The 23,892-nt window shown below is 41.9% G+C and overlaps 2 protein-coding genes across 12 annotated transcripts in view; one reads left to right on the top strand and one right to left on the bottom strand.

Annotated features, from left to right (window-relative positions):
• Positions 1-11,146: 11,146 nt before the first annotated feature.
• On the bottom strand, positions 11,147-20,077 carry LOC125133391 (uncharacterized). The gene is made up of 5 exons (XM_047791505.1): positions 20,017-20,077; positions 18,339-18,482; positions 17,908-18,149; positions 17,329-17,389; positions 11,147-12,145 (listed from the first exon to the last, which is right to left on the bottom strand). The coding sequence occupies exons 1-5, from the start codon at positions 20,075-20,077 to the stop codon at positions 12,036-12,038; spliced, it is 618 nt and encodes a 205-aa protein (XP_047647461.1). The 3' UTR covers positions 11,147-12,035.
• The window catches only part of FGGY (FGGY carbohydrate kinase domain containing), a 456,020-nt gene continuing 450,294 nt past the window's right edge, over positions 18,167-23,892 (top strand). For 10 of the 11 annotated variants that reach the window (XM_047788880.1, XM_047788885.1, XM_047788882.1 and 7 more), the window contains exon 1: positions 18,167-18,275. The gene's annotated coding sequence lies outside the window, so the exon portion shown is untranslated. The remainder of the gene's footprint in view (positions 18,276-23,892) is intronic. The other variant, XM_047788877.1, reaches the window with a different exon arrangement.

The raw sequence follows: 23,892 nt of genomic DNA, 5'->3' as shown, positions 1-23,892 counted from the left end.
CAGTGAAAGGAATAAACTATAGTGATCTGACCAGGTGGACTGAATCTCTGTAATACAATAAACGCAAACATGTGTATGCATATGTGTGTGCGTACTGTCTATTAAAAGAAAGGAATAACCACTGCAACAGTTAAGAGTTTGAAAAGCAGTTAACTTGCCTGGGTTAATGCCAAGGTTCCAGTGCTAATGTTTGGTGGCAGGTTCAACAGTATTTTATGTGACTATTAATAATGATGATGGGTGTTTACTCATAGCTAACATGAGGAGAGTGTATCATGAACCAAGGATTACAACTGATGCAGTTTTGTGCAACAGTAACACTCAATGGGCACTCAATACACCTTCCTGTCTCGTCTCCTTTCTAACCATCTTCTTCCTCTGGAATTTTTTTTTTAATAAGAGCAAAACATTTCTTCTCTGATATATTTGTTTTCAATCACACTGTATGTACAGTCCTTTGTCCCAGACATCTTTAATTAAAACTAACCGTTATTGGTATTGCTATGCTTAATTGTTTCCATCTTCGGTAACCACTTTACTATACAGTTGCCTGCTTCTCTTTTCTATGATGTCTTTTCTAAATTCTATTTCACACTCACATTTGTAACATAATCAGGGGGAAATATAATAAGATATTCCTATAATTGAAAGGAAAATGCTACCTGTGGACAAGATAAAGCCAAGACTTCAAAGTCGACATATAAGGCCTCCTGTAGGTCTTATAACAAACTCAAATTCACCCCTCAGCATACCTTCCTTCCAATCAAACCGAGAGTCTCACCATTGCCCCAACACACAGCCACCGTTTACACCCCCATGCCATAACCTTCTTGAATGCCTTCACGACCATTTTTTTTTCTCTCAAAAAATTCTTGCTCTTCTTTCAGAACCATACTTAAATGCCACTTCCCCTACAAAGCCTGCCTGAGCACCCCCAAGGAGGCTGTTGCTACCTCTTCTACGAGCCTACATTACTTGAAAAATTCCAGCACATTAGCCCTTAATGCACAGCTATTTTAATTATATCTTCACAGGTGGTTGCCCTGCCACTTGTGAGGAGGAACTCAACCTAGTTCACCCCAGACGTGTCTGGCACATTGCATACAAGAAAAGAAAAATGTGTAAGAGTGGGGAGTTCCCTTCGCTGCTCAGTGGTTAACGAATCCGACTAGGAACCATGAGGTTGCGGGCTCCATCCCTGGCCTTGCTCAGTGGGTTAAGGATCTGGCATGGCTGTTTGCTGTGGTGTAGGTCGCAGACTCAGCTTGGATCTGGTGTTGCTGTGTCTGTGGCGTAGGCCGGTGGCTGCAGCTCCGATTAGACCCCTAGCCTGGGAACCTCCATATGCCGCAGGTGCGGCCCTGGAAAAGACAAAAAAAAAAAAAATGTCTAAGAGTGACCTAGTCAGAGACGGTTGTATCAAATATTTCATGGCTCCTCGACTCACAGGTAATTCTTCAGTTGTGGTGTGGTGCTGACGAAGACTGCTATGGAGATCAAGTGTCCAGCCAGGGAGGTCTCTTGGAGAAGGAGTTTATCAGGAACCTTGAAGGATCAGGAATATTGGAAAGAGGGTATCTCCTCTGTGGACTCCATCCATCCGGAGTTGCCGTCTCTCTTGATCTGCACCAAGATCCATCCCCATCCTGGTAACAGCGCTCCCGTGAGTTCTAATAAGGGAGATTTCTAATAAGGGAGATTACTCTTGTGAGAGAGTTCCACAGGAAACAAACAAACACTTGTGGACACAGCTTTGGGTGGCCTGGAAACCATTTCCAGAGGGAAAAGTTGTAAGCTATTTTCATGTTACTCCTATTTGGTGAAATATGTTCCGTCTTCTGAAAGTGTGCATGGATGGAAGGGAAGTTGGTGTAACTGAACTCAAATTACAAATGAAGTCAGATAGTAAATGTTATCGCTGTCCCTGGCAAGTGATAGGTTCTACTACTCTGGGATCTGTGTCTACAGGCTATCAGCTACTTCAGCCTATCAAGAAAAAATAGGACAATAGTGTCTAAGGAACAGGATTTGGAACTATACCTGGGCTCAAGCTCATGTTTCATACATTTAGCCAAATACCCTTGGACAAGTTACTCAACTTTTGTGATCATTTAGTTTGTCCCAGATGACATGGGCAGAAAATAACTTTACCTCATAGGATTTTCATAAGATTAAATGAGATGTGAAAGCAATTAGCATATCAGAATTGTCCAATACATGGTAGCAACTACTATTATTTAAACTTTGAGTTTGTTTGCTTCAAGAAAGAAAAAAGTGAGGGGCGGTCAATTTTACCTAGGTTAAATGAGGAAGCATTCAGTAAAATTTTTTAGAATCATGTTTAGCAGGAGGGTCAGCATTCACTGAAAATCTGAATCAAGAAGAACGCTTAAAATGAGTAAGTTGATCTAGGATCTCTTATTTTTTTCCTCAGATGTAGTCAGAGACCTCTAACAATCTCAAACATCTATGAAGCATTTCACCAGGAAAAAAAAATATGCAGTGTATGTATATATTTAAAATTCTAATAAAATTGTAGTGACCCTTCAAATTCTATTTAAAAATAAGTGTATTTGGATCCCCGGCTTTAAAATTCCTTATTTAAAAGAAAAAAAAAAAAAGGTATAAAAAATACAGGTTAGAGGAAATGGGAAATATACTTTTTTTTTTTCCCCTTGGTTGTAAGTGTGTGGGTCTATGATTCATTTTTAAAACTCTTGTTAACCAAGGTAGGCAGACTGTTAAGTGTAAATTAATAAGCTCTTTTGGTGGAAGATTCAGGAACCAGTGGCAAGTATTTCATCTTTTCTCTTTCAGGTTGGAGTGGTTTGGTCTCTGCCCCTTTGGAGCATGCTGTAGATTTGAATCCCCTTTCGGCCTCTTCTCTCGATTAGAGCTAATGGAATTATTCCCCCCTTATGTCTTCATTTTCCATTTCTCAACCTGTCTGGACTTTTGCCTCAGAAGGTTAACATCACTATGACATCATGTAATCCATCATTACCAGTTAGACGGATTTATGCAGCGTTCTCTCCCCACCGCTGTCGGTGAGCATGGTGAATCCAACATCCAAGATTGCCCAGTGGGGTTGGATATCACATTTATAGCATCTAAGCCCAAAGCTAAGAAGCAAAGAATCCTCAAAACCCCCACAACTTTAGCGAACTTAGTTTCAATAAAGGGCCTTACTTTGGGGCACTGGCGTTCCCTTACCACCACCTCCAGGTTGGATGAAATGTGCAGATGCACAGACTCACAAACACTGCAGTTTAGAAGGCTGTCTAAGGGACAGCACCATTTCTTAAGGAGCTTGGCTGTGAAAAGATTCTCAACGGAGGCCCAGGTAGCTACCATCAATCAGTTGGAAATTTCTTAGGAGCAGAGACCATTCCTGGTATTTTAGGGGATGCATTTGGAGAATATCCTTGTCATCATCTTCACATTTGAGTCCCTCTTTGGAAGGGGGCCTCTTAAGGGCATTTTTCCATCTTGGGACCATAAAGCTTTTTTATATCCAAGAGTCAAAATCTGTCTACCCCATTGGAACTGACCTTCTCCTTGAGGAAAAAACACATAGAAACCCTTTTTCACTTAACAGATATTCAGCAAACTATTTAATTAATTGCTCCATTTAGTATTTATTGAGCACTAACAATATCCTAGGCTCCCTGTCAGACACCTTGGGTACTGTGGTGAGCAGGATGGATTCTGGCTCTTACAGAGCTTATATCTCAACAGGAAGGAAAATTGATGACAACTGTGATTCTTCTTCTTATTATTATTTTGCTTTTTTAGGGCTGTGCCTGTAGTATATGGAAGTTCCCAAGCTAGGGGTTGAACCAGAGCTGCAACTGTCAGCCAATGCCACAGCAACACTGGATCCAAGCCTCTCTGTGACCTATACCACAACTCAAGGCAACTCCAGACCCTTAACCCACTGAGCGAGGCCAGGGATTGAACCCGCATCCTCATGGATACAGTCGGGTTCATTACTGCTGAGCCACAACAGGAAATCCCAACTGTGAACCTTCTTATCTTCAGGCCAACCACTCATAATTTCATAAACACTTCACCATTCTGCTCAGCCTCTTTGAAATTTGCTCTCATTGGGTTAACACCCTCAAGGGGTGGGGCTAAACTGAATCCCAGGAGGAAGGCAGGGCAGAGCTAGGCCTATCACTACTATCCCAGGTTAATGACTTTTCCCGTGAATCTCAGTACCAACCTTTCATTCCAGTCCCCCAGCTACTCTGTGGGGTAGGGACAAGGGCAGTGCCTCAACAATCTGAATGATCTGGAATAGGTGTCACTTTCACTCTGATCATGGGGTACTCCCACTGTACGGCTGCTTATGAATTGAGACCATGCACTTCCTGATCAAAGGGTGCAACTCTTGGCTTTGTCACTTACTAATTTAAGCAAGCTGGGCCGACTTTATGGGCATGTGACCTTGCAGGGGTCAGGGAAAGAAGGAATCATGCTTAGAAGGACTCTGAACTTGGTTTAATGCTCTGCTGTCATCATCTTGAAATTCTTCATAATTTCTCAACATGGAGCACTGCATTTTTTTAAAAATTAAAGTATAGTTGATTTACAACGTTTTGCCAATTTCTGCTGTACAGCCAGTACACACACACACACTGGGTCTTTTCTTATATTACCTTCTATGAAGGTCCATCCCAAGAGATTGGACAGAGTTCCCTGTGCTAAACAGTAGGATGTCATTGATTATCCATTCTAAACGTAATAGTTTGCATCTACTAACCCCCAACTTCCAGTCCACCCCACTCCCTCCCCCTGGGCCCTGCATTCCTATTTTGCACTAGGCCTTGCAAATTATTCAGCTGTAAGCAAGTTATTTAACTTCTCGGAGCTTTAAGGCCCTCACCTAAGACACAAGGGTGATGATGACAGCTACTCCACAGGTTTCTGTGTTCTTTAGATGAGACAATGCGTGTACCATGCCTATTCCATAGTAAAGCTTACCCCCCAACCAAGGTAAGGCAATGGCATTGTTATTTAGAATATCTGACATGGACTGTTCTGAATTTTTATCTATGCTGCCAACGTGAGCACTTCTAACTTCTATGTGCCATTAATTATCTTACTTTGTACATCTTCTATTCATCTAACTCAATAATACATGCTTGGGAAAGGGGAGTTAATTTTTTTTTCTTTACTGGGAATCTGATTTCTTTGCATATGATGAAAAAATGCTCTGGGTCGCTTATGCAAGGGGGAAATTTTGCAATGAACACATGACTTCAAAAAAAAAAAATAAATGATAGCAAGTCTGGAGAATTTGGCTTGGAAATGAGTAGCAACCAAGACAGCCTAGCTCCTGGGCAGAAGAGTTCTGGCAAGGGTAGAATGTGTGAGCTCCTACCATTTTAGGTCTCTGTGTTATTTTGCTGAAGATTCAAATTCCAGAGAGAATGTGTCCATGACCTACCTTGGTTCACATACTCACTCCCAGGCCAGGGCAGGGCAGGACATCTGATTATAGTATTTACCATAGATTGGGGGTAGAGGGGACCCACCCAAATAAAAATGAGGTGCTGGTAATTGGCCCAGAAAAATAAAAACAAAACAACAGATTTTCTCTAGAATGTTTGCTTTGTATGCATCACACTTCTAGGTGTTTTTGCATAATATTCACTTTACATATGTACAGTGCCTAGCGTGAGGCAGGCACTCTGTAGATATTTGTTGAGTAAGTAAATAATTAGTGAACTTAAAACCTTCACACAGCTGTTGGAGGTATAATGACAGTTCCATTTACACAAGGAGAAACTGAGGTTCTGAGAACTTATTTTGCTCAAAATAACACAATCTACAAGTAGGAGAATTGAAATTAAAACCTGAGTCTATTTGACTCCGAGGTTAATTTTTGCACTACCAAGAATGCTGTGCCCACCTTCCCTGTGGTGTGTGGATGAGATTATTCTAAACCTCAGGACCTCCTCCAGTGCTGCCCCAAGACACAGGAGCTGCATGCATTATCATTAATTGATGGGTTCTAGAAGGTTGATCTGGGCTGAGAGAAGTTCATTTTATGAGTCCCCACTAATTTCACTTATTTATTTATTTATTTATTTATTTATTTATTTATTTATTGTCTTTTCTTGGGCTGCTCCCGTAGCATATGGAGGTTCCCAGACTAGGAGTCTAATCGGAGCTGTAGCCACCGGCCTACGCCAGAGCCACGGCAACTCGGGATCTGAGCCGCGTCTGCAACCTACACCACAGCTCACAGTATCGCCAGGTCCTTAAACTGAGCAAGGCCAGGGATCGAACCTGCAACCCCATGGTTCCCAGTCGGATTCGTTAACCACTGCGCCATGACAGGAACTCCCCAATTCTCCACTAATTTCAGAAAGGAAGTGGTGCAAACTGTTTAACTTTTGGCCAGATGTCTCAGTCTCTTCAACGTTAAACACTATAAATCAACTACACTTCAATAAAAGTTTAAAAATGAAAAAAAATAAAGTTATTATAAAATATTGGTGAAAAAATAAAGGGTATAATAATGGTGTCTCCTACAAGGTTACTGTGCGATTAGTTGAGAGAATCTAAAGTCTTTAGTGCAGTTCCTACACACAGAAAGCCCTCAGAAATGACACCTTATGTATTGTCTTGAAAAAGTGTAGAGAAATGGAAGAAAGTACTGGGGGAGGCATCAAGTTTCAGTATCATATTTCATCAAAGTTTAGGCTCCACCACCTGAACCTCTAATTTACATATCTCTTAGGAAGAAAAAGCATTGGCAATTAAGCTATAATGATGCTTTCTTATGATTTAAAGTTTTTATAATTTTATTAGGAGTTCCTGCTGGGACACAGTGGGTTTAGAATCCGACTACAGTGGCTCAGGTCACTGCGGAGGTGCAGGTTCAATCCATGGCCTGATGCAGAGGGTTAAAGGTCTGACATTGCCATAGCTGCAGCCGGGGTCACAGCTGTGGCTCAGATTCAATCCCTGGCCAAGGAACTTCTATATGCCACAGGGGCAGCCACAAAAAGCAAAAGAAAAATTACTGGTACTAAGAAAATCTCTTGTAGACATAATTAAACATGATTTAGATATATTTTTAGTGAAAATCTTTTAGACTTCTTTAGAGAGTTCTTTAAATCATAAACTGCTCTTTTAAAAAAAATATTGAAGTATAGTTGATTTATAGCATTGTGTTAATTTCTGCTATACAGCAGTGATTCCGTTATACATATGTATGTGTATACATATTCTTTTTCATAATTTTTTTCAATTATGACTATAGTTCCCTGTGCTACAGAGTAGGACCTTCTTGTTTATTAATTTTACATATAATAATTTGAAAATGCTAATCCCAAACTCTCAATCTTTTTCCCACCTCCCCTCCCCCTTGGCAACCACAATTCTGTTCTCTACGTCTGTGAATCTGTTTCGAAGATAAGTTCACTTGTGTTATATCTTAGATTCCATATATAAGCGATATCGTATGGCACTTGTCTTTCTGATTTACTTCAATTAGTACAATAAACTCTAGGTCCATCCATGTTGCTACAAATGGTATTATTTCATTCTTTTTTAAGGCTAAGATTTGTTCTATTATGTATATGTACTGCATCTTCTTCATCCACTCAAACGTCAATGGACGTTTAGGTTGCTTCAACGCCAATTTCATATTGCCCTTGTGTACATGTAAAAAGGAAAATTTAAGGAAGATGGAGTGGTTAAAGTATTTGTAAGGCTTCACATTCAAAATGATTCACCTCTTCTGGAGCACTTTCTCCTCAGTTGTTGATGTGTTTTCCCACACATTGTAAACAGACCCATTGAGAGAGCTGGAGAATGCAGCATTTCTTAAAAGAGTGCTACTCTACTGTCTTGGGAAGTTTCTGCCAATCCACCAGGACCAATGTACCAGTTTTGATTGTGGCGCTATTTTCTTACTCTACTAGAGGATACAAATAGAAGGTTCCAGGCAACAACTAGAACCCATATTTGTTCCTCCAAAGGAACACAGGTGGTTTGTTGACTAAAACATCAACAACTGTGGCTGTCTAGTCATTTTGTCCAGGAATAACAACCAAGAACCTCCAGGCAGGTAATGTAAAACTATGGCACTGCTGGAGCCTGGCCATCTGTTATCACTGATTGTAAGGCATGCCCTGATTTCTGGGAAGTTAAAGGTCAAATAAGAATGTGCCTCTTGGAGTTTCTGTTGTGGCTCAGTGGGTTAAGAACCTGACCTAGGGTCCATGATGATTCAGGTTAGATCCCCGGCCTCGCTCATGTGCATTAAGGATCTGGCATTGCCACAAGCTGCCATGTAGGTCTGGATCTGGCATTGCTGTGGCTGAGGTGTAGGCTCCATCTGTAGCTCCAATTTGACCTCTGGCCTGGGAACTTCCACATGCCACAGGTGCCGCCTTAAAAAGAAAAAAAAGGAAAAAAGAAAAAGAATGTGTGTCTTAGAGTACCTGAAATATTGCAGTAAGAAAGTTCTGGGAATGAGATGTTCTCAGACCCTTCCTTGCTTTATCACAACCAACTTGTGACTAGAGAAAACTGTCAAGCATTTGGAGAGATCTGGAGCATAATTTGGCTGAATCCTCTCACAGGTAAGAAAACTGAGATAAAGAGTTGTGACTTAGTAAGGACACTCTGATTGGAAAAATCTAACTTATGTTTCTTTGCCTTGAGCATTCTGTTCCACTGACTCCTGTGGAAGAAATGGTTATTTTGGAAGAATACAAATCACTGGTGAGCCAGTGCTGTTCTGTCACTAGACGTGCCACAGGTTTCTCTAATCGCTCACTGTCCATTCTGGGCATTTCCAAAGGCTTTAATCTTCTTGGCCTTTAAGGTCTAAATTAAATGTCCTCTCTTCTCAAAAGTCTTTTCCAAGAGCCACTTTCACCTCTCTGCTCCCACCCCCAAATCCCCAGGCAGGTAATTGCTCCAGGTTTTCTGGTTTCACAACACTTACTACCTGTTCCTCTCATAGAAGGCGTCGTATTGTTAGATATAAATTTATTTGCTTTTAAAAAACTTATGGAAAATTATACACATATACAAAGTGAACAGGATAGCTTAATGGATGTCAGTGTACCCATCGTCCAGATTCCATAATTATCAACATCCTGTTGTTCTTGATTCTTCTATACCTGGTAGCACTCTCTAGTTTTTCACTTGATATAAAATTTCCATGTAATGAAATGGATAATTGCAAAAGGAGATGCTCATGTAAGCCACATGTCTAGCAAGGTTTTGAACATTTGGTCACTCCAGAGTTTTCTCATATGCTTTCATAGACAGGCTTCCTCTTAACCTTCACTCGTCCACCAATCAGGAGAACCCAGGTAATTTTTTCCCGTCATTAATTAGGATGGATTTCACATAAATGTAACCATATACTATGTGCTCCTTTATGCCTAACTTCTTTCACTCAACATAATTTCTAAGGTCCATTCATGTCATTACATGAAACAGTACTTGATTCTTTTTTATGACTAATACTCCATTGTATGGCTATATCACAGTTTGTTTATCCATTCCCATGTTAGTGGACATTTGTGCTGCTACTAATTTGGGGCTATAAATAACAAAGCTTCTATGAACATCCACATACAAATATTTTTTAGAAATATGGATGATATTTCTTGGTTGATACCTAAGACTGAATTGCTGGGTGACAGTATAGATGGATGCTTTTTGGAAAATGGTTCCGCCATTGTCCATTCCAATCCAGAACATAGGGGAGTTCCTGTTGCTCCACATTAGCTACCACGTTCATTGTCCATCTCATTAATTTCAGTCATTCTAGACATGATGAAGTAGTTCTCATTGTGGTTTGAATTTGCATTTCCCTAGTAGCTAAAGATGTTGAGCCCCTTTTCATGGGTTTATTAGCCATTCACGTGTCTTCTTTTATGAAGTGTCTGTTTCAGCCTTTACGCTCATTTAAAAAATTAGCTTTACATTTTTATATATTCTGGATGAAAAAGTTTTCCTGGATATAGGTCTTATGAATATTTCTTCCCACCATGTGGTATGCCTGTTTATTTCTTAATAGCGTCTTTTGATGAAGTTTATCAACGTTTAAAATTTTGTGGTTGTTGCTTTGTCCTGTCCTATCTGCTTACATGCCATTTCTATAACTAGGCTGTGAGTTTCTAGAGGGAAAGAATATAAATATTTTTTTATCTTGTGCCCCAGCCTCTAGCACAGAGCCTGACCTATGAGTATGGCACTAAGGTTTTTGGAAGTAGGGAAGAAGAAACATATATTCTCCTTTCTGTCTAGCATCTCTTTGAGAAATCATCCCCAGCTCTTGCTATTCAGTCCTGCTGACACAGGGGAAGCTCAGCTCTTCCATATCCATCCCTAGAAATAGGCACTTGACGGAAGTCAGGCCAATCAAACTTGATAGCATTCTTGAAATAGGAGAATGGAATTACCCTCCCCCTCATGTTCCAAGATTTACAGGGACATTGTAAGTCTAAAGCAATTGCTGGCCATCTTTACAACCACACATACTGATCTTATTTGAATATGAAGTAAACATGGGACTTAAGAGATGAAAAATGGAGGATAAAAGACCCTTAATGACATTATTTGAATGCCTGGATCTAGCCTTTCCTGAAGTTTATCTCCCTTCTGAACTGCCCAGATATAGGAGGCAATAAATTGCCTTTTGGTTTACTTGTAATTTACTGAAGTTTGAGTTACATTTTCATTTCTTCCAACCAAGAGCCCTGTGTGGTACTTTCCTTAATGCTTCACCCTCACCTTCAATACCTGTATCACTTTCCATAGCTCCAGGAGGCCTTGGGGAGGTGAAGGAGATGCAGTGGAGACCACCAGTATTTGTAAGTGTCTAAAAATGTATAAACAACAAAACAGGAGTTCTGCTTCTATACATTATATAGCAGTGTTGAAAGTCACACATTTTTCATCACAATAAAAACAATGAATTGCAACACTCATATCATGGAAAGACCTGCCACTAACACGTCTGAGTGTTCCCCTTTTCCCACTACCTCTTTATTTCAACATATTGTCATCAAATATTTGATTGACAACTGAATAAAAGTTAATCCTCAAAAAGAGCAAAGTAACTCTTTTTTAGTAGTGAAATGTTTATCAATTTTTTTCAAAAATAGACTTTATCATGTAAAATTGATACAGCAGAGTTGTTCTGGTTAAAGATCCATGTATGTGTGCCCACCTGTGTATGTATCCACATCTGTGTGTGTCTGTGTATCTGTATGCTCTGTTTGCTTGTGTGTTGTGTCCGTCTATGCATAAACGTGTTTGTTTATATGTGTGTGGTGTATATCTGGCTATGAGGCTGTGGGTGTATGTATGTGTATTTGTGTGGTATGTATGTCTGTGGGTCTATATCAGCTTGACTATATCTGTGTCTGTATAACTGTGTCTACATTTCTAGGCATTATATTGTGGTCTAATTTGCATTTATGTGTGTCTATAAGTGTGCGGTATATATGATGTATTCATGTGTATACGTATGTGTCTGTGTGTTCTTCATGTAACACATACATATGTCTGCCTGTGGGTTTGTATAAATCTGTACACGCATGTATGTGTAAGTCTGCGGGTATGTCTGTGTGGCTATATGTGTGTATATATTTGTGTTTGTGTGGTTGGGAGCAGGAAGGGGGCAAAGCTACCACTCTCCCATTCTGTACTTTGTGCACATCAGGAAAAGTTGCCCTCTCTGCTGGGGCACTCCACAGGCACAGAGCTTGGGTAGCAGAGTGGGGACTGGATTCCAGCCTCCATCAGCCCTCTCATCTGGCATCCTGCAGAAGAAAACACCTTGGCAGGGGAGGAGGGCATTTTGGAAGGGCTGGGAGTCCATTCGCCCTCATCTTTGCTATGCAGGGACCTTCCCAAAGGATTCAGTCTGAAAACTACCCAAACCAGTGTTCTCTGATGGTTTCCAAATGCCACGATTCTAGAGAAGTACATGGCAGCATTCCTCTAGCTGATGTCCACATACTGTACAGGCTCCAGGGGCAACCTCTGACTCAGCCTCTGAGGCCTTGATCATGAACTTCCAGCAGGCTGACTCCCAGTCCTTCTTTGGCCTTGTCATCATCTCTCTGCCCTGGACTATCTTCTTCCACCTGTTTCCACACTGTAGAAAAACACTCATTGGAGTTTAGGGTTGCACATTGTTGTCATGGCTCATCGCATAGTTTGCACTTTTGTTAAAATGACTCATGGCCAAGAGGCTGTGGGGTTGTGACTGGGCCGTGTCAGGGGAGAAGGTCATAGGTAGTGTAAAACTGGTCAGGACAGTGAGGTCTTAGAACTGCGGAGTGGGTGAGCAGTTCACACCTGTAAGAGAAAACTGGTGCTGCAGGTTGAAATCAGTGAAATTATTAGGACCTGCACTCATTTGAAGCCTTTTATCCAATGTAAGCATTTCTTCCAACTTTAGCTTATCAGCAGAACCTCCCTCTTCGGCAGTTTGGCCTGTGGCATCTTTCAACAGATGACTTCTGGCAAGTTGCTCAGCTTTTGTGAGTCTCCGTTCCTTCAGCAGAAATCCCTACTTGCTCACGTGGGTGGTGGGAGGAGTCACTGTGACACTGCACATGGTGGTGCAGATCCAGCGTCCAATAAGTGTTAGCACAGTCTTTCCTTTCCCTTTGTACCTGTACCCTCTCTCTTTCTCACCATAGGGTGCCCCCAGCACTTTCTCTGTGCTTAAGTATAATACCATCCAGCTGTGGAGCAGCACTGAGCAACTATTTAGTATCCAGTAGATGTTAGGTAACTGAAGAGATGAAGGCAGGCAGGCAGGAAGAGGGCAAGAGATAAAGTAAGCTGGAGCATTCCCCCATCTTTGGAAATGAGTTGCTGGCATCCCCTAGAGAAGAGAGTCTATAAAATATGGCTCTAGGTGGTAGGGAGGATGGGGAGCTCAATGGCCTTTCCAGTCAGTGGTTTCCCCTTACTGACCATCTGTTGGGTCTCCAGTGAACTATTTCAGTTATTTTCTTCCTGAGATGACAGTGTGGATTTGGAAGAGAGAGACTGTGCATGTAGTGGCACCTGTTCCTGCCAGAGTATCAAGTTTAAGGGGAGGCTTAAAGGAGTCTAAGTTGAGAAAGAAAGGAAGACAGAAGAAAACAAGTTTGACTAGGAGTGAAGGACCCAGGAGGGAGGTAAGGGCTGTTACTGCCATAATTAGATGCCGATGATATACCTATTACTACAGACCACTGTGCTAGTTGCTGAGATGGTAAAGGAGAAGGCCTGGAGCTTGCCCTCCATAGGCTTCTGATCCAGGGAATGGAACTGGGTAGAAGACTAAGAAGGATGGAGCACTTACCATCTGTTCAGTACCAGGGCACATGTTTTAAGATATAGCTCAAGAAATAAATGTATTTCTTCAAAGAAACTGTAGAGGGATTAGGCAATGTTTTCCAGGTCACTCAGCAAATAAGTGGGACAGAGAAGAACCCGGCTCTGTCTGCTCTAATGACCTTGTGCTGCTCACAGGACTGAGAGCAAGGGCAACAGGGCAAGCATGTAAAAAAGGAGCATTAACTTTACAAGGTGTCCCAGGGTCAGCAGCACATGAGTAATGCATGACGATGATTGCAGAAGCTTAGGAAACAAGAGATGTGTTGAGGTTCCAGAGAGAAGGGGGCCCTCAACTAGACACCGAAGGCAGACCGTGAACCCAACAAAGGAAGCATGTAGAGAGAGAAGCTCTCCAGGTGGAAGGAGGCATAGTGTGTGCCAAGGTAGGAGGTGGGCTGTGCAGTGTGGCAGAGAGTGTAGCCTGCTCCGAACTTACTAATAGTGTAGCCTTAGGCCAGTCCCCGAGTCTCTCTAAGCCTCAGTTTCTCTGTCTGTACAATGGTCATCATAGCGGCCACTTTACAAGTTTACTGAAGACCTGAGACTACGTAAAGCACCTGGTTCCTCGGAATCACCAATCTAAGTTAGACCTCAATCTGCATCACGCTCCTTCTCGCATAGTATCTCATTTCCCTTCATACTGCAATTGCGTCCATTATATATTGGCAGGCTGATTTTCTGAATGTCTGTTCACGACTGTCAGTTTTACGACAACATGGACAATACCTGCTCTTCTCAACATCATCTCTTTAGTGCCTAGAATGGTAGGCACTCAAGAAATCTGTGAGTGAATACCTAAATGTCTGAATGAATAAATGAATTCATGAATAAATGGATAAGCATACTTTTTTCTGTGCCATGACTCTTAAGAATCTCAGGGAAACTTCTCTCTGGTGAGGGGGCAGGTGTTAATGTAGGAAGAGCAGAGAATCAGAAAATGCAGTTAGAATATCGGAGGGCCTCCAGGGGCCACCAGGGAAAGCAGCAGGTCTCCTCTCTGCCTCCTGGTGCTGCATGGAACCGTCTCTGAGCAGGAAGGAAATTACACAAACTTCCAGTTCAGCTGGTTCCAGGGTTTCACAACCCAGCTCTTTCTTTCTCACTCAAATCTGATGTGCTAATTCACTGGTGTAATGTCTGACCTGTCTACTGGACAATGACTCTGCGTGATCCCCATGCTGCCTGGCAATAACCCTGAGTGGACGTCTAGATTTTCCAATAAATGAGTCTTTGAATCCAATGCCACACAATAACACTTTATGGTGAGTTGGGGAGGAGGAGCAGGGATAAACAGATGCAATAAAACTACTAGGCATTTGATATGTTCTTGGAGTTCCATGAAAGAGGTAAGGACAGGGAACTGAAGGATACAAAGGAGGCTATCTGGCGCTGCCTAAGGTGGAACAGTGTAGTCACAGTTGGATAACATTTATAGCTTTCAAAATACAGGTGTTTTGTCTTTTGGGTGTGTGTGTGTGTGTGTGTGTGTGTGTGTGTGTTTAGGGCCACACTTATGGCACGTGGAGGTTCCCAGGCTAGGGGTCAAATCAGAGCTGTAGCCGCTGGCTTATACCACAGCCACAGCAACACCAGATCGAGCCACATCTGCGACCCACACCACAGCTCATGGCAATGCCCGATCCTTAACCCACTGAGTGAGGTCAGGGATCGAACCCAAGTCCTCATGGATACTAGTCAGATTCATCAGCCACTGAACCATGATGGGAACTCCTCAAAATACAATTATGCATACCATATCATTTTAGTCTCCCTGTAGCCATGGAAAATGGAGGTATGGATAACATTTGCATTATCTGCTTCCAATATCTAGGAAAACCGAGGCATGAGAGATTGGTTCACGATATAGATCTGGTTTGAGTCAGGCAGACATGAACTCACAACCCGGATCTCGTGATTACCAGTTTAGGGATCTTTCTTTCTTCTGGACCTCACTGTCACACATTGGCCTTTATATTGTATTGATCAACAGGGTGAGGGTGCCTGCAATGTCACAACGCCCACCCCCCATCTTGTGTACTGTATTTGCCATGAACTTTTGTGATGGAATGTCAGAATCTAATAAATTACGGGATGGCCAGCCAACGCCCACTGGGCTACAGGGGCCATTGCTTTTGTAAAGCTGTGTGAAACACAGTCACAACCACTCATTTCCTTTTATCTATGGCTGTTCTTGCCCTATAAAGGCAGAGGTGAATAGGTGCAACAGAAACTGTATGACTCACAAAGTCTAAAATATTTACTATTTGGTTCTAAAACAAAAAGTTTGTCAGCTCCTAGAATAAATGAATGGAAAAGAAGCAAATGGAAGAAAAATAGAGTCGTTCATTCACAATAGGCAGCGGGTAGAACTAAAAAAGAGAATGAGGATCAGCAAAAGCATCACGTCTCTGTCACTTGGCCGACTTTGAACAAGTCATTTATACTCTCTGGGTCTGTTTCTGTATCTATCCCCTTATAGAAGTACTGTAGGGTTTCCATGAGGTAACGTATACGTATCAGAAATAATGAGGTTTGGCCCCACGGGACAGAAAACACAAAATTAGTGTGTTGCACAAGACCGATATTTCTTTCTTAGATGTGGAAGTGGGCAGTGGGTGTTGGTTTGGTGCTTCCTGGTGTTAGGAACTCGAGCCCATGCACCTTGGGTATTTCTCTGTGGTTTTCATTTCGGAAACTCTTTCATGGCCCAAGATGGCTGCTGGAGCTCCAGCCACTTCTCTATTATTGCTATTACTACTAATGATAGCATGATAATAAGAGGAAACAAACCAAAATCAAATACAAAAAGCCTAGTAACAGATATATATATATAAAGATCAGGCAGCGAATCCACATTAATTCAAGTCTAGCCAAGATGAGATCTCCTGCCATATTTCCTGAGGCAACCACTATATTTCATTTATTCTATTTCTGAAGAACACACTGAGGACGCTCTGGAAGCCATGTCTCACATGTGTTCAGTACCTAACACTTTACAAAGTATTTCCATATTTATTACCTCATTTGCTCTTCAATACTCTGTAAAGGTAAGATGAGTAGGTCTTAATATTATTATTCCTTTGTACACTATGATTCAGAAAGGTGCCGAGTAACCAGATCCCAGTATATCTCACATTCCCAAAGAGTCCGTAGTTAGGTTTTCGGATATCTGCTGGAACTGAAGGTGAACGATCATGGTGTAGAAGAAAAATGATCCTGTAGGGGAGCAAAACTTGCCACCCCAAAATGTCTCTTTGGCATGAGAATTATTTTGAGCTGAAAACAATCATAGTCCAAAAGACTCAGGAAGAAACTGATGTTCCCCTTAGCTGCTTAAAGAATAGTTAGAAGACCTCTTCCAGGAAAAGAGTTATCATAGATAACTGCAGTATGAACTAGGTGTGGTAGCCTGGGAGAAACCTAAGGTCTTCTTTTGTTTTTTATTCCTCTTTGTGTCCCACTATCTCTGCTTGACTCAACAAACATGTTTACCAAAATTTGCTTTTCCATCTCTATGTGAATTGCCTTCCTCCTCTTTGAAGACCCAAACCACTATCCCTAACCTCCTTATTTTGTCTTTAGCTGAAGACGGTTTTATGGAGAGACTCTGTTTTTCTAGGTTTCTCCTATGTATACAAGTTGTTAAACATTATTTGATTTTCTCCCATTAACATGTCTTAACATGAATCAACATGTCAATTCAATTCTTAGACCAGCCAGAAAAACCTACAAGGATAAAGGAAAATTTCTTTCTCTGGCAACCCCAAACTAGGACTTCTAGCAGATGCAATTAATCATGTGGCCCTGGCCTCAATGAGCCAGAATCCTCACCTGTAAGACCAGGATAAAAGCATGCATTTGGGGTTGTTATGAGGAAAGTAGAGTGACTTTCATGCACATGGCATAGAGTCCCGTTCAGTGAAATCAGTTATTACCTAGGCTTACCTCTCATAACCGATGTGTCCTTTGAAAACCACTTCCTTTTATTGCACCTCAGTCTCCTTTTCTAGGAAAATAAAGAGTTTGGATTTGTTAAACTATCTTCCATATCTCAGTCCCATCAGCCTAGGAACCTGCCTTTTTAAAAGATCTGGCTCAGCTCAGAGCTCACGTTGGAATCTACTTTCCTTTTACTGTGTATCACAAAACAAGCTAAAAAACGTGTCTGACGCTCTGCATCTGTAGAGCGTCAAAACAGGGACAAATGATACCTAGCTTACTGGAAACGTAAAGACGTGAAGATTACGTGAGATAGAGTGTCCGGGACCCAACAGCTTGTAACTAACTGCCTTGAAGGCTGGGACGCATCTGTTTTGCAGATTTACAATCCTGACACCTCTTCAGAGGGTTGGGTCACAAAACTAGATGAATAAATTCACGTGAAGTATCAGGAGCAAGACCTGGCACAAAGTAAGTATTCAATAAATATTATTATTAATTATTTTAACACTTGTCTGCAAGAGTTCTGGTACTCAGTATATGGTTGAGAAGTTAACATGATACACATTGGACACACACACCCACCAGAGGCTGCTGAGAGTTTGCGTGGGCGAGTTCTTGGAGAAGAGCCCCCAGAGCAGGAAACTGAGAGGGCAGCGGCCACTTTGGGCCTTTGAAAATCCGGGAAAGCCGGAAGATCCGGGCGGAGGCTGCGGACCTAGCTCCCAGCCTACGCAGCACAGCACGAGGCGACGGCGGGCAGGCACCGACCAATCCGGGGCCTGGTTCAAAGAGCCAATCGGTGCGCGCTTTACAGGGGCAGCGGCCTTAGGGGGCGGGGCAAGGGGAGGGGCCACAGCCGCCTCCCGGACCGCCCAGCCCAGGCGCGGTGCGGCTCCGTGCGGTAAGCTGCAGAGCCCTGTTAACTAAAAATGTAATTTCAGATTGGACAAGTAAGTGATCCTCCTCTCGGTCCCACGTGTGCATCAGGGGCTTTAGCGGTTGCTCAGGCTCACAGCGCGCTGGTTCTCTAGCCTGAGAGCGCTGGGCCGAAGCCTCCCTCCCTTTTTCCGCAGTCGGCGCCTCCTCTTCCTCCTTTGGCCGCTTAAGTCTTAGTGCTGGTCGCGCTTTGGCTCTTGTTGAGTCCCCAGTGTCCACTCCTGGGTGAGGCGTCAGGCCACTCAAGAGAAGGGTCAGCCTTGACTGCACCCTCAGCACTGCCTAGGAGCTTTCTAAAACCTGGGGTCCTTTGCCCTCACTGTCCAGTTAACTAGGTTAATTTCCTATCTTTATCACACCTCTCCCCACCCCCCACATCTTATTTTAGAATGTTTCCCTAGGCATTTTTGAGCCTTTTAATCCCAGGCTGGCCACCTAAAGCCTTTTAAGGCTAGTGCTGCTTGTAGCTTTCAACGCTTTGCGCAGCTTGTGATTATGTTTGAGGTGCAGTTTAATTTAGATGGTGTAATGCTCTTTGTCTATAGTTAAACTGCATAGGAAAGGCCTAGAGGTATCTTTCCGTTTTTATTAATTTCCTTTCTTTTTAAGGATGAACAACATGCAAAATGGGGCATTTCCCTAATCATTGGCTATTTTCCACTAAAGCACTTCTCATGTTGTAACTAATTTCGTTTGTAAAGAGTCAAGTCATTTTCAAGACTTGGGAAAGCAGTCATCCTTAGGTTAATTTTTAAAGTGATATCAGGAGGAAGTGATTATGCTTTTGAATCCATAAGAAAGAAGGCAAGCTTTCTCTTAGTTCCTGGCTGTTAGACGGTAGTTTTGCTTTGTTTTGTTTTGCTTGCTTTTCTCTTCTTTGCTGTGATCCACCTTCTATCCTGAAATTGTGCTTTGTAAGTTGCCAGCTGGGTCTTCCAGCCTGCTGACTGCCTCCTGGTGTTCTGGGAGTCTCCTGTTAATTAGGCCCTGTGCTTGGCTTTTGACCTAGTGGCCACAGGCCTGGCTCTTGGAGGGGCCAGCTGAGGAGGCCCAGTGAACTCTTGCTAAGAATGATTAAGGAACCAGAGAGGGTGAGAGGGCCTGGACATTGATTTTGAGGGGGAGGGAGACTGGGAGCCTCCCTGATGGATTTGGAAGTTTTGGGAGAAGGGAATAACCCAGAGAGTGGAGATCTGTGTCTTTCTGGATGAAATTGAGAAGTTTACTGGGAGGAGACTGGGCCTTTTTCCAAGCTGTGTTAATTTTTGCTGTGGGCCTTGTCTTTTCCTGGAATCTGGTTCCCTTTCCCTAACCTTTCACTTAGTTCAAATCACAGTCAATTACCAGATGGTTTTGAAAACAACTTGTGGTAATGAATCTTACCCTTAAACTCCCAATCAGAGTGGGACCATCGCCGTGCCCCCCACCCCCAGCCCCAACCAAAAGGATTTGAAATAATTATTTTACCAGAATGTTCTACAGAGATCAGGGAGTTCCCATAGTGGCGCAGCAGAAACCAATCCGACTAGGAACCATGAGGTCGTGGGTTCGAACTCTGGCCTCTCTCAGTGGGTTAAGGATCTGGCTTTGCAGACTGGGCTCGCATCTGGTGTTGCTATGGCTCTGGCGTAGGCTGGCAGCTGTAGCTCCGATTAGACCCCTACCCTGGGAACTTCCGTATGCCGTGAGTGCGGCCTTAAAAAGACAAACAGACAAAAAAAGAGAATGTTCTACAGAGATCATTCAGCTTCTCACCTGCCCATGTTTTTATAAGGTGGAATTTAGAGTCAACACAGGTGGTGTAAGAGAAAGTCATTGAGGGAGTTCCTGTTGTGGCTCAGTGGTGATGAACCCCGCTAGTATCCATGGGACTTGGGTTTGATCCCTGGCCTTGCTCAGTGGGTTAAGTATCTGGCATTGCAGTGAGCTGTGGTGTAGTTGCAGACGTGGTTTGGATCCTGCATTGCTGTGACTGTGGTGTAGGCCAGCAGCTACAGCTCCAATTAGACTCCTAGCCTGGGAACTTCCATATGCCTCAGGTGCTGCCTCTTTATTTAAAAAAAAAAAAAAAAAAAAGGTTACTGAAACACTAGCTCTTGTGTTTGTTCATTTGTTCTGTTTGGAGATTGTTCTGGGCCTGGCCCTGTGGTAGGCTCTGGGAAAACAGAGTGAATAAGACTTGGTCTTTGCTTTTGAGCTTTTATCCAGTCTGCTTCTATCTAGTCCTTTGAAGGAGATTATGTGATAGTGAGGTTAGTGCAAGGTATGCAGAAGATTCTCAGGAGTTGAAAGAAATCCAAATGGCCCAATATGGGGTTTTAGGGAAGACTTCTCAGAGATAATACCCAAGTGGTATGACCCGTATGACTGGGCCAGAGAAGGACAAAGGGAAGGGGCACAAATCAACATAAGGAACATTTCTAAAACCCCCAAAGATTTCTCGTGCTCCTTTTTCTGCCTTAGAACAGTATGTGCAAGGCTCTACAAGCCTGGCGAATCGTTGATTAGTGTAGGTGGACAGGAAAGGGTGAGGTGAGAAATCACCGGAAAAGAGGTTGGGGAGAGTAAAAAGGCCAGATCAGGGAGGGTCAGGTGAGTCAGGTTAAAGGACTATGAATATGTCTCCAGAGCAAGCAGGAACTATTGGACATGCTCAAATTGATGTTTTATTTGTTTGCTATTTTTCATTCTTTTGGCTGTGCCTGAGGCATGCAGAAGTTCTAGGGCCGGGGATCGAACACACACCACAGTGGTGACCTGAGTCACAGCAGTGACAATGCCGGACCTTTAAGTCACTGGGCCACCAGGGAACTCCTTCAGATTGATGTTTTAAAACATTAATTCTAGCTGCAGGGTGGAGAATGAGCTAGAGTGGTGAAAAAATGGAGAGAGACTGTTATAATGAAGGTGAGAGATGGGTTTGGGTAGTGGTTATGGGACCAGAAGAGAGAGTAGGAGAATAGAATGGTTAGGAATTAATTACTGATTGAATGTAGGGGATGAAGAAAGGATATAGCAATCAAGGTAGCATGGGGGAAAAAGGGCATTCCCAACTGGGATATTTTTCACCAGCTATATTGAAATATACTTGATGTACAGTAAACTGTATGTATTTAAATTGTCTAATTTGAGAAGTTTTGGCATGTATTTATCCATGAAACCACCATCATATAAGAACATTTCTAAAACACCAAAAGATTTCTTGTACCCCTTTCTAATCCCCCAGGCTGTAGTAATCCCCTACTCCAAGAACCAGTGCGCTGCTTCCTGTCACAATAGATGATTTAGCCCTTTTAAGGATTTTTATCTGGGGGTAATACAATATGTATTTCTTATGTGCGGTGGCTTTTCCTTAGCATAATGCTCTTGAGATTTATCCATGTTGTGTGTGCATACGTAGGATTTTTATCTATTTTATTTTAGTTTGTCTAGTAACTATTGCTGGACATTTGGATTATTTGCTGGTTTTTTTTGGCTACTACAAATAAAGCAGATAAGAATATTCATATAAACGTCTTTGTAGCGACATAAGCCTTCATTTCTCTCGGTTAAATATTTAGAGGTAGAATGGCTAGTTTTTCACATGGTAGGTGTATATTTAACATTTCAAGAAACAGTAAACTGTACTTGTGTGATTCTAATTGCTCCCACTGGTGTGGTCACTCTGTAATTTTAGCCATTCTAATATGGCATCCTCTCATGGAGTTTTAATGTGCGCTTCCTAATGTTTAGAAATTTCAAGCTTCTTATCCTGTGCTTATTTGCATATAACATCTTCTGGGGTGCAGTGTTTATTAAATCTTTTGTCCATTTAAAAAAATGGGCTGTTTCCTTATTGACTTTTGAGAGGCTTTTGTATATATTCTCATTACGAGTTCTTTATTATAGCTGTGATTTGCAAATATTTTCCCTCATTTTGTGGCTCATTTTAAAATTTTCTTAAAGTGTCTCTCGAAAAGCAGAGTTCTGGAGTTCCCGTCGTGGCGCAGTGGAAATGAATCAGACTAGGAACCATGAGGTTGCAGATTCGATCCCTGGTCTTGCTCAGTGGGTTAAGGATCTGGCATTGCCGTGAGCTGTGGTGTAGGTTGCAGACATGGGTCAGATCTGGCATTGCTGTGGCTCTGGCCGGCAACAATAGCTCGGATTAGACCCTTAGCCTGGGAACCTCCCTATGTCCCTAAATGGACAAAAAGATGAAAAAAAAAAAAGAAAGAAAAGCAGAGTTCTTAATTTTGATGGCACAATTTATCAGTTTGTGATTTTGATGATGTCTATTTTATAATTTGATTTGTTTATGGATCATGGTTTTGGTATCTAAGAAATCATGCCTAGCATGAGGTCTCAAATATTTTCTCCTATTTTTTTTTTTTTGTCTTTTTGCTATTTCTTTGGGCCGCTCCCGAGGCATATGGAGGTTCCCAGGCTAGGGGTCGAATCGGAGCTGTAGCCACTGGCCTACGCCAGAGCCACAGCAACTCGGGATCCGAGCTGCGTCTGCAACCTACACCACAGCTCACAGCAACGCTGGATCCTTAACCCACTGAGCAAGGGCAGGGACTGAACCCGAAACCTCATGGTTCCTAGTCGGATTCATTAACCACTGCGCCACGACGGGAACTCCCTATTTTTTTTTTTTAAAGAAGCTTTATTGTTTTTCGTTCTGCGTTAAATCCAGGATGCATTTTGTGTTAAGTCTTTTGTAGCCACAGAAAGTACTTTGTATGACTTGACTCCTTTTAACTTTTTGAGGCTTGTTTTAATGACCTAGAATGTGGTCTGTCTTGGTAAATGTTCTATGTGTTACTTAAAAAGAAAAATGTGTATTCTGCCCTTGTTAGGTAGAGTACTTTTTACATGTCAAGTAGTTAGCTTTATTGACTACTATTATATATTACATACTTGCCGATTTTCTGCCTACCTATTCTAGCAATTATTAAGAATGACATTTAAATCTATCATAACTATAGACATATGCATTTCTCCTTGCCTTTCTATCATATTTTGCTTTATGTATTCTGATGCTTTTTAGTAGGTGCTTTAATATTGAAGATTTTTAGGTCATCTTGGTGAATCATCTCTTTCATTATTTTATAATTTCTGATAATACTCTTTGCTCTGATATGTACTTAATCATTATTCCTGGCAGTATTTTTGCCCTCAAATCTACTTTGTGTTATACCAATGTAGTGAACTCCAGCTTTCTTTTGATTGCTGTTTTATGGTATTTCTTTGTCCTTCTTTTACTTTTTAACCTATTTGTCTCCTTTTATTTAAAGTGGGCTGCTTATAAGTAGGCAGCATATAGTTAGACTGAGTAACAAAGCAAGACCTGACAATCTCTGCCTTTTAATTAGGGTGTTTAGACTATACATAATGTAATGCATATGGTTTGCTTTAAACATACCATCTTGCTCTTTTTTTTCTTTTCTATTTGTTCCACATGGTTTTTTTGTTCTCTTTTCTCTCTTTTCTGCCTTCTTTTGGATTAGTTTTTTTTAATTCCATTTTTCCCTTTTTTATTGGCTAATTAGGTGTAACCTTTTTTCACATACTACTTTAGTGGTTGCTTTAAGGTTTATAGTATATATTTTTAATTTATCAGATTCAACTTTCATGTGATATTATACC

The sequence above is a fragment of the Phacochoerus africanus genome, chromosome 8 (assembly GCF_016906955.1).
Source record: "Phacochoerus africanus isolate WHEZ1 chromosome 8, ROS_Pafr_v1, whole genome shotgun sequence".
Classification (NCBI taxonomy): domain Eukaryota; kingdom Metazoa; phylum Chordata; class Mammalia; order Artiodactyla; family Suidae; genus Phacochoerus; species Phacochoerus africanus.
This window is presented reverse-complemented; position numbering and strand designations above follow the sequence as displayed.

Bases quoted from the DNA above. Each gene is read 5' to 3' on its own strand.
- LOC125133391 (XM_047791505.1), bottom strand. From the start codon at position 20,077: ATGACTTTCTCTTACACCACCTGTGTTGACTCTAAATTCCACCTTATA. The intron at 18,150-18,338 runs GTGAGCCTGAGC...CCGCCCCCTAAG, and splicing joins GGCTAGAGAACCAGCGCGCT to GCCGCTGCCCCTGTAAAGCG. The intron at 17,390-17,907 runs GTGGGTGTGTGT...TTATTTTCCTAG, and splicing joins CAAACTCTCAGCAGCCTCTG to AAAAGGAGACTGAGGTGCAA.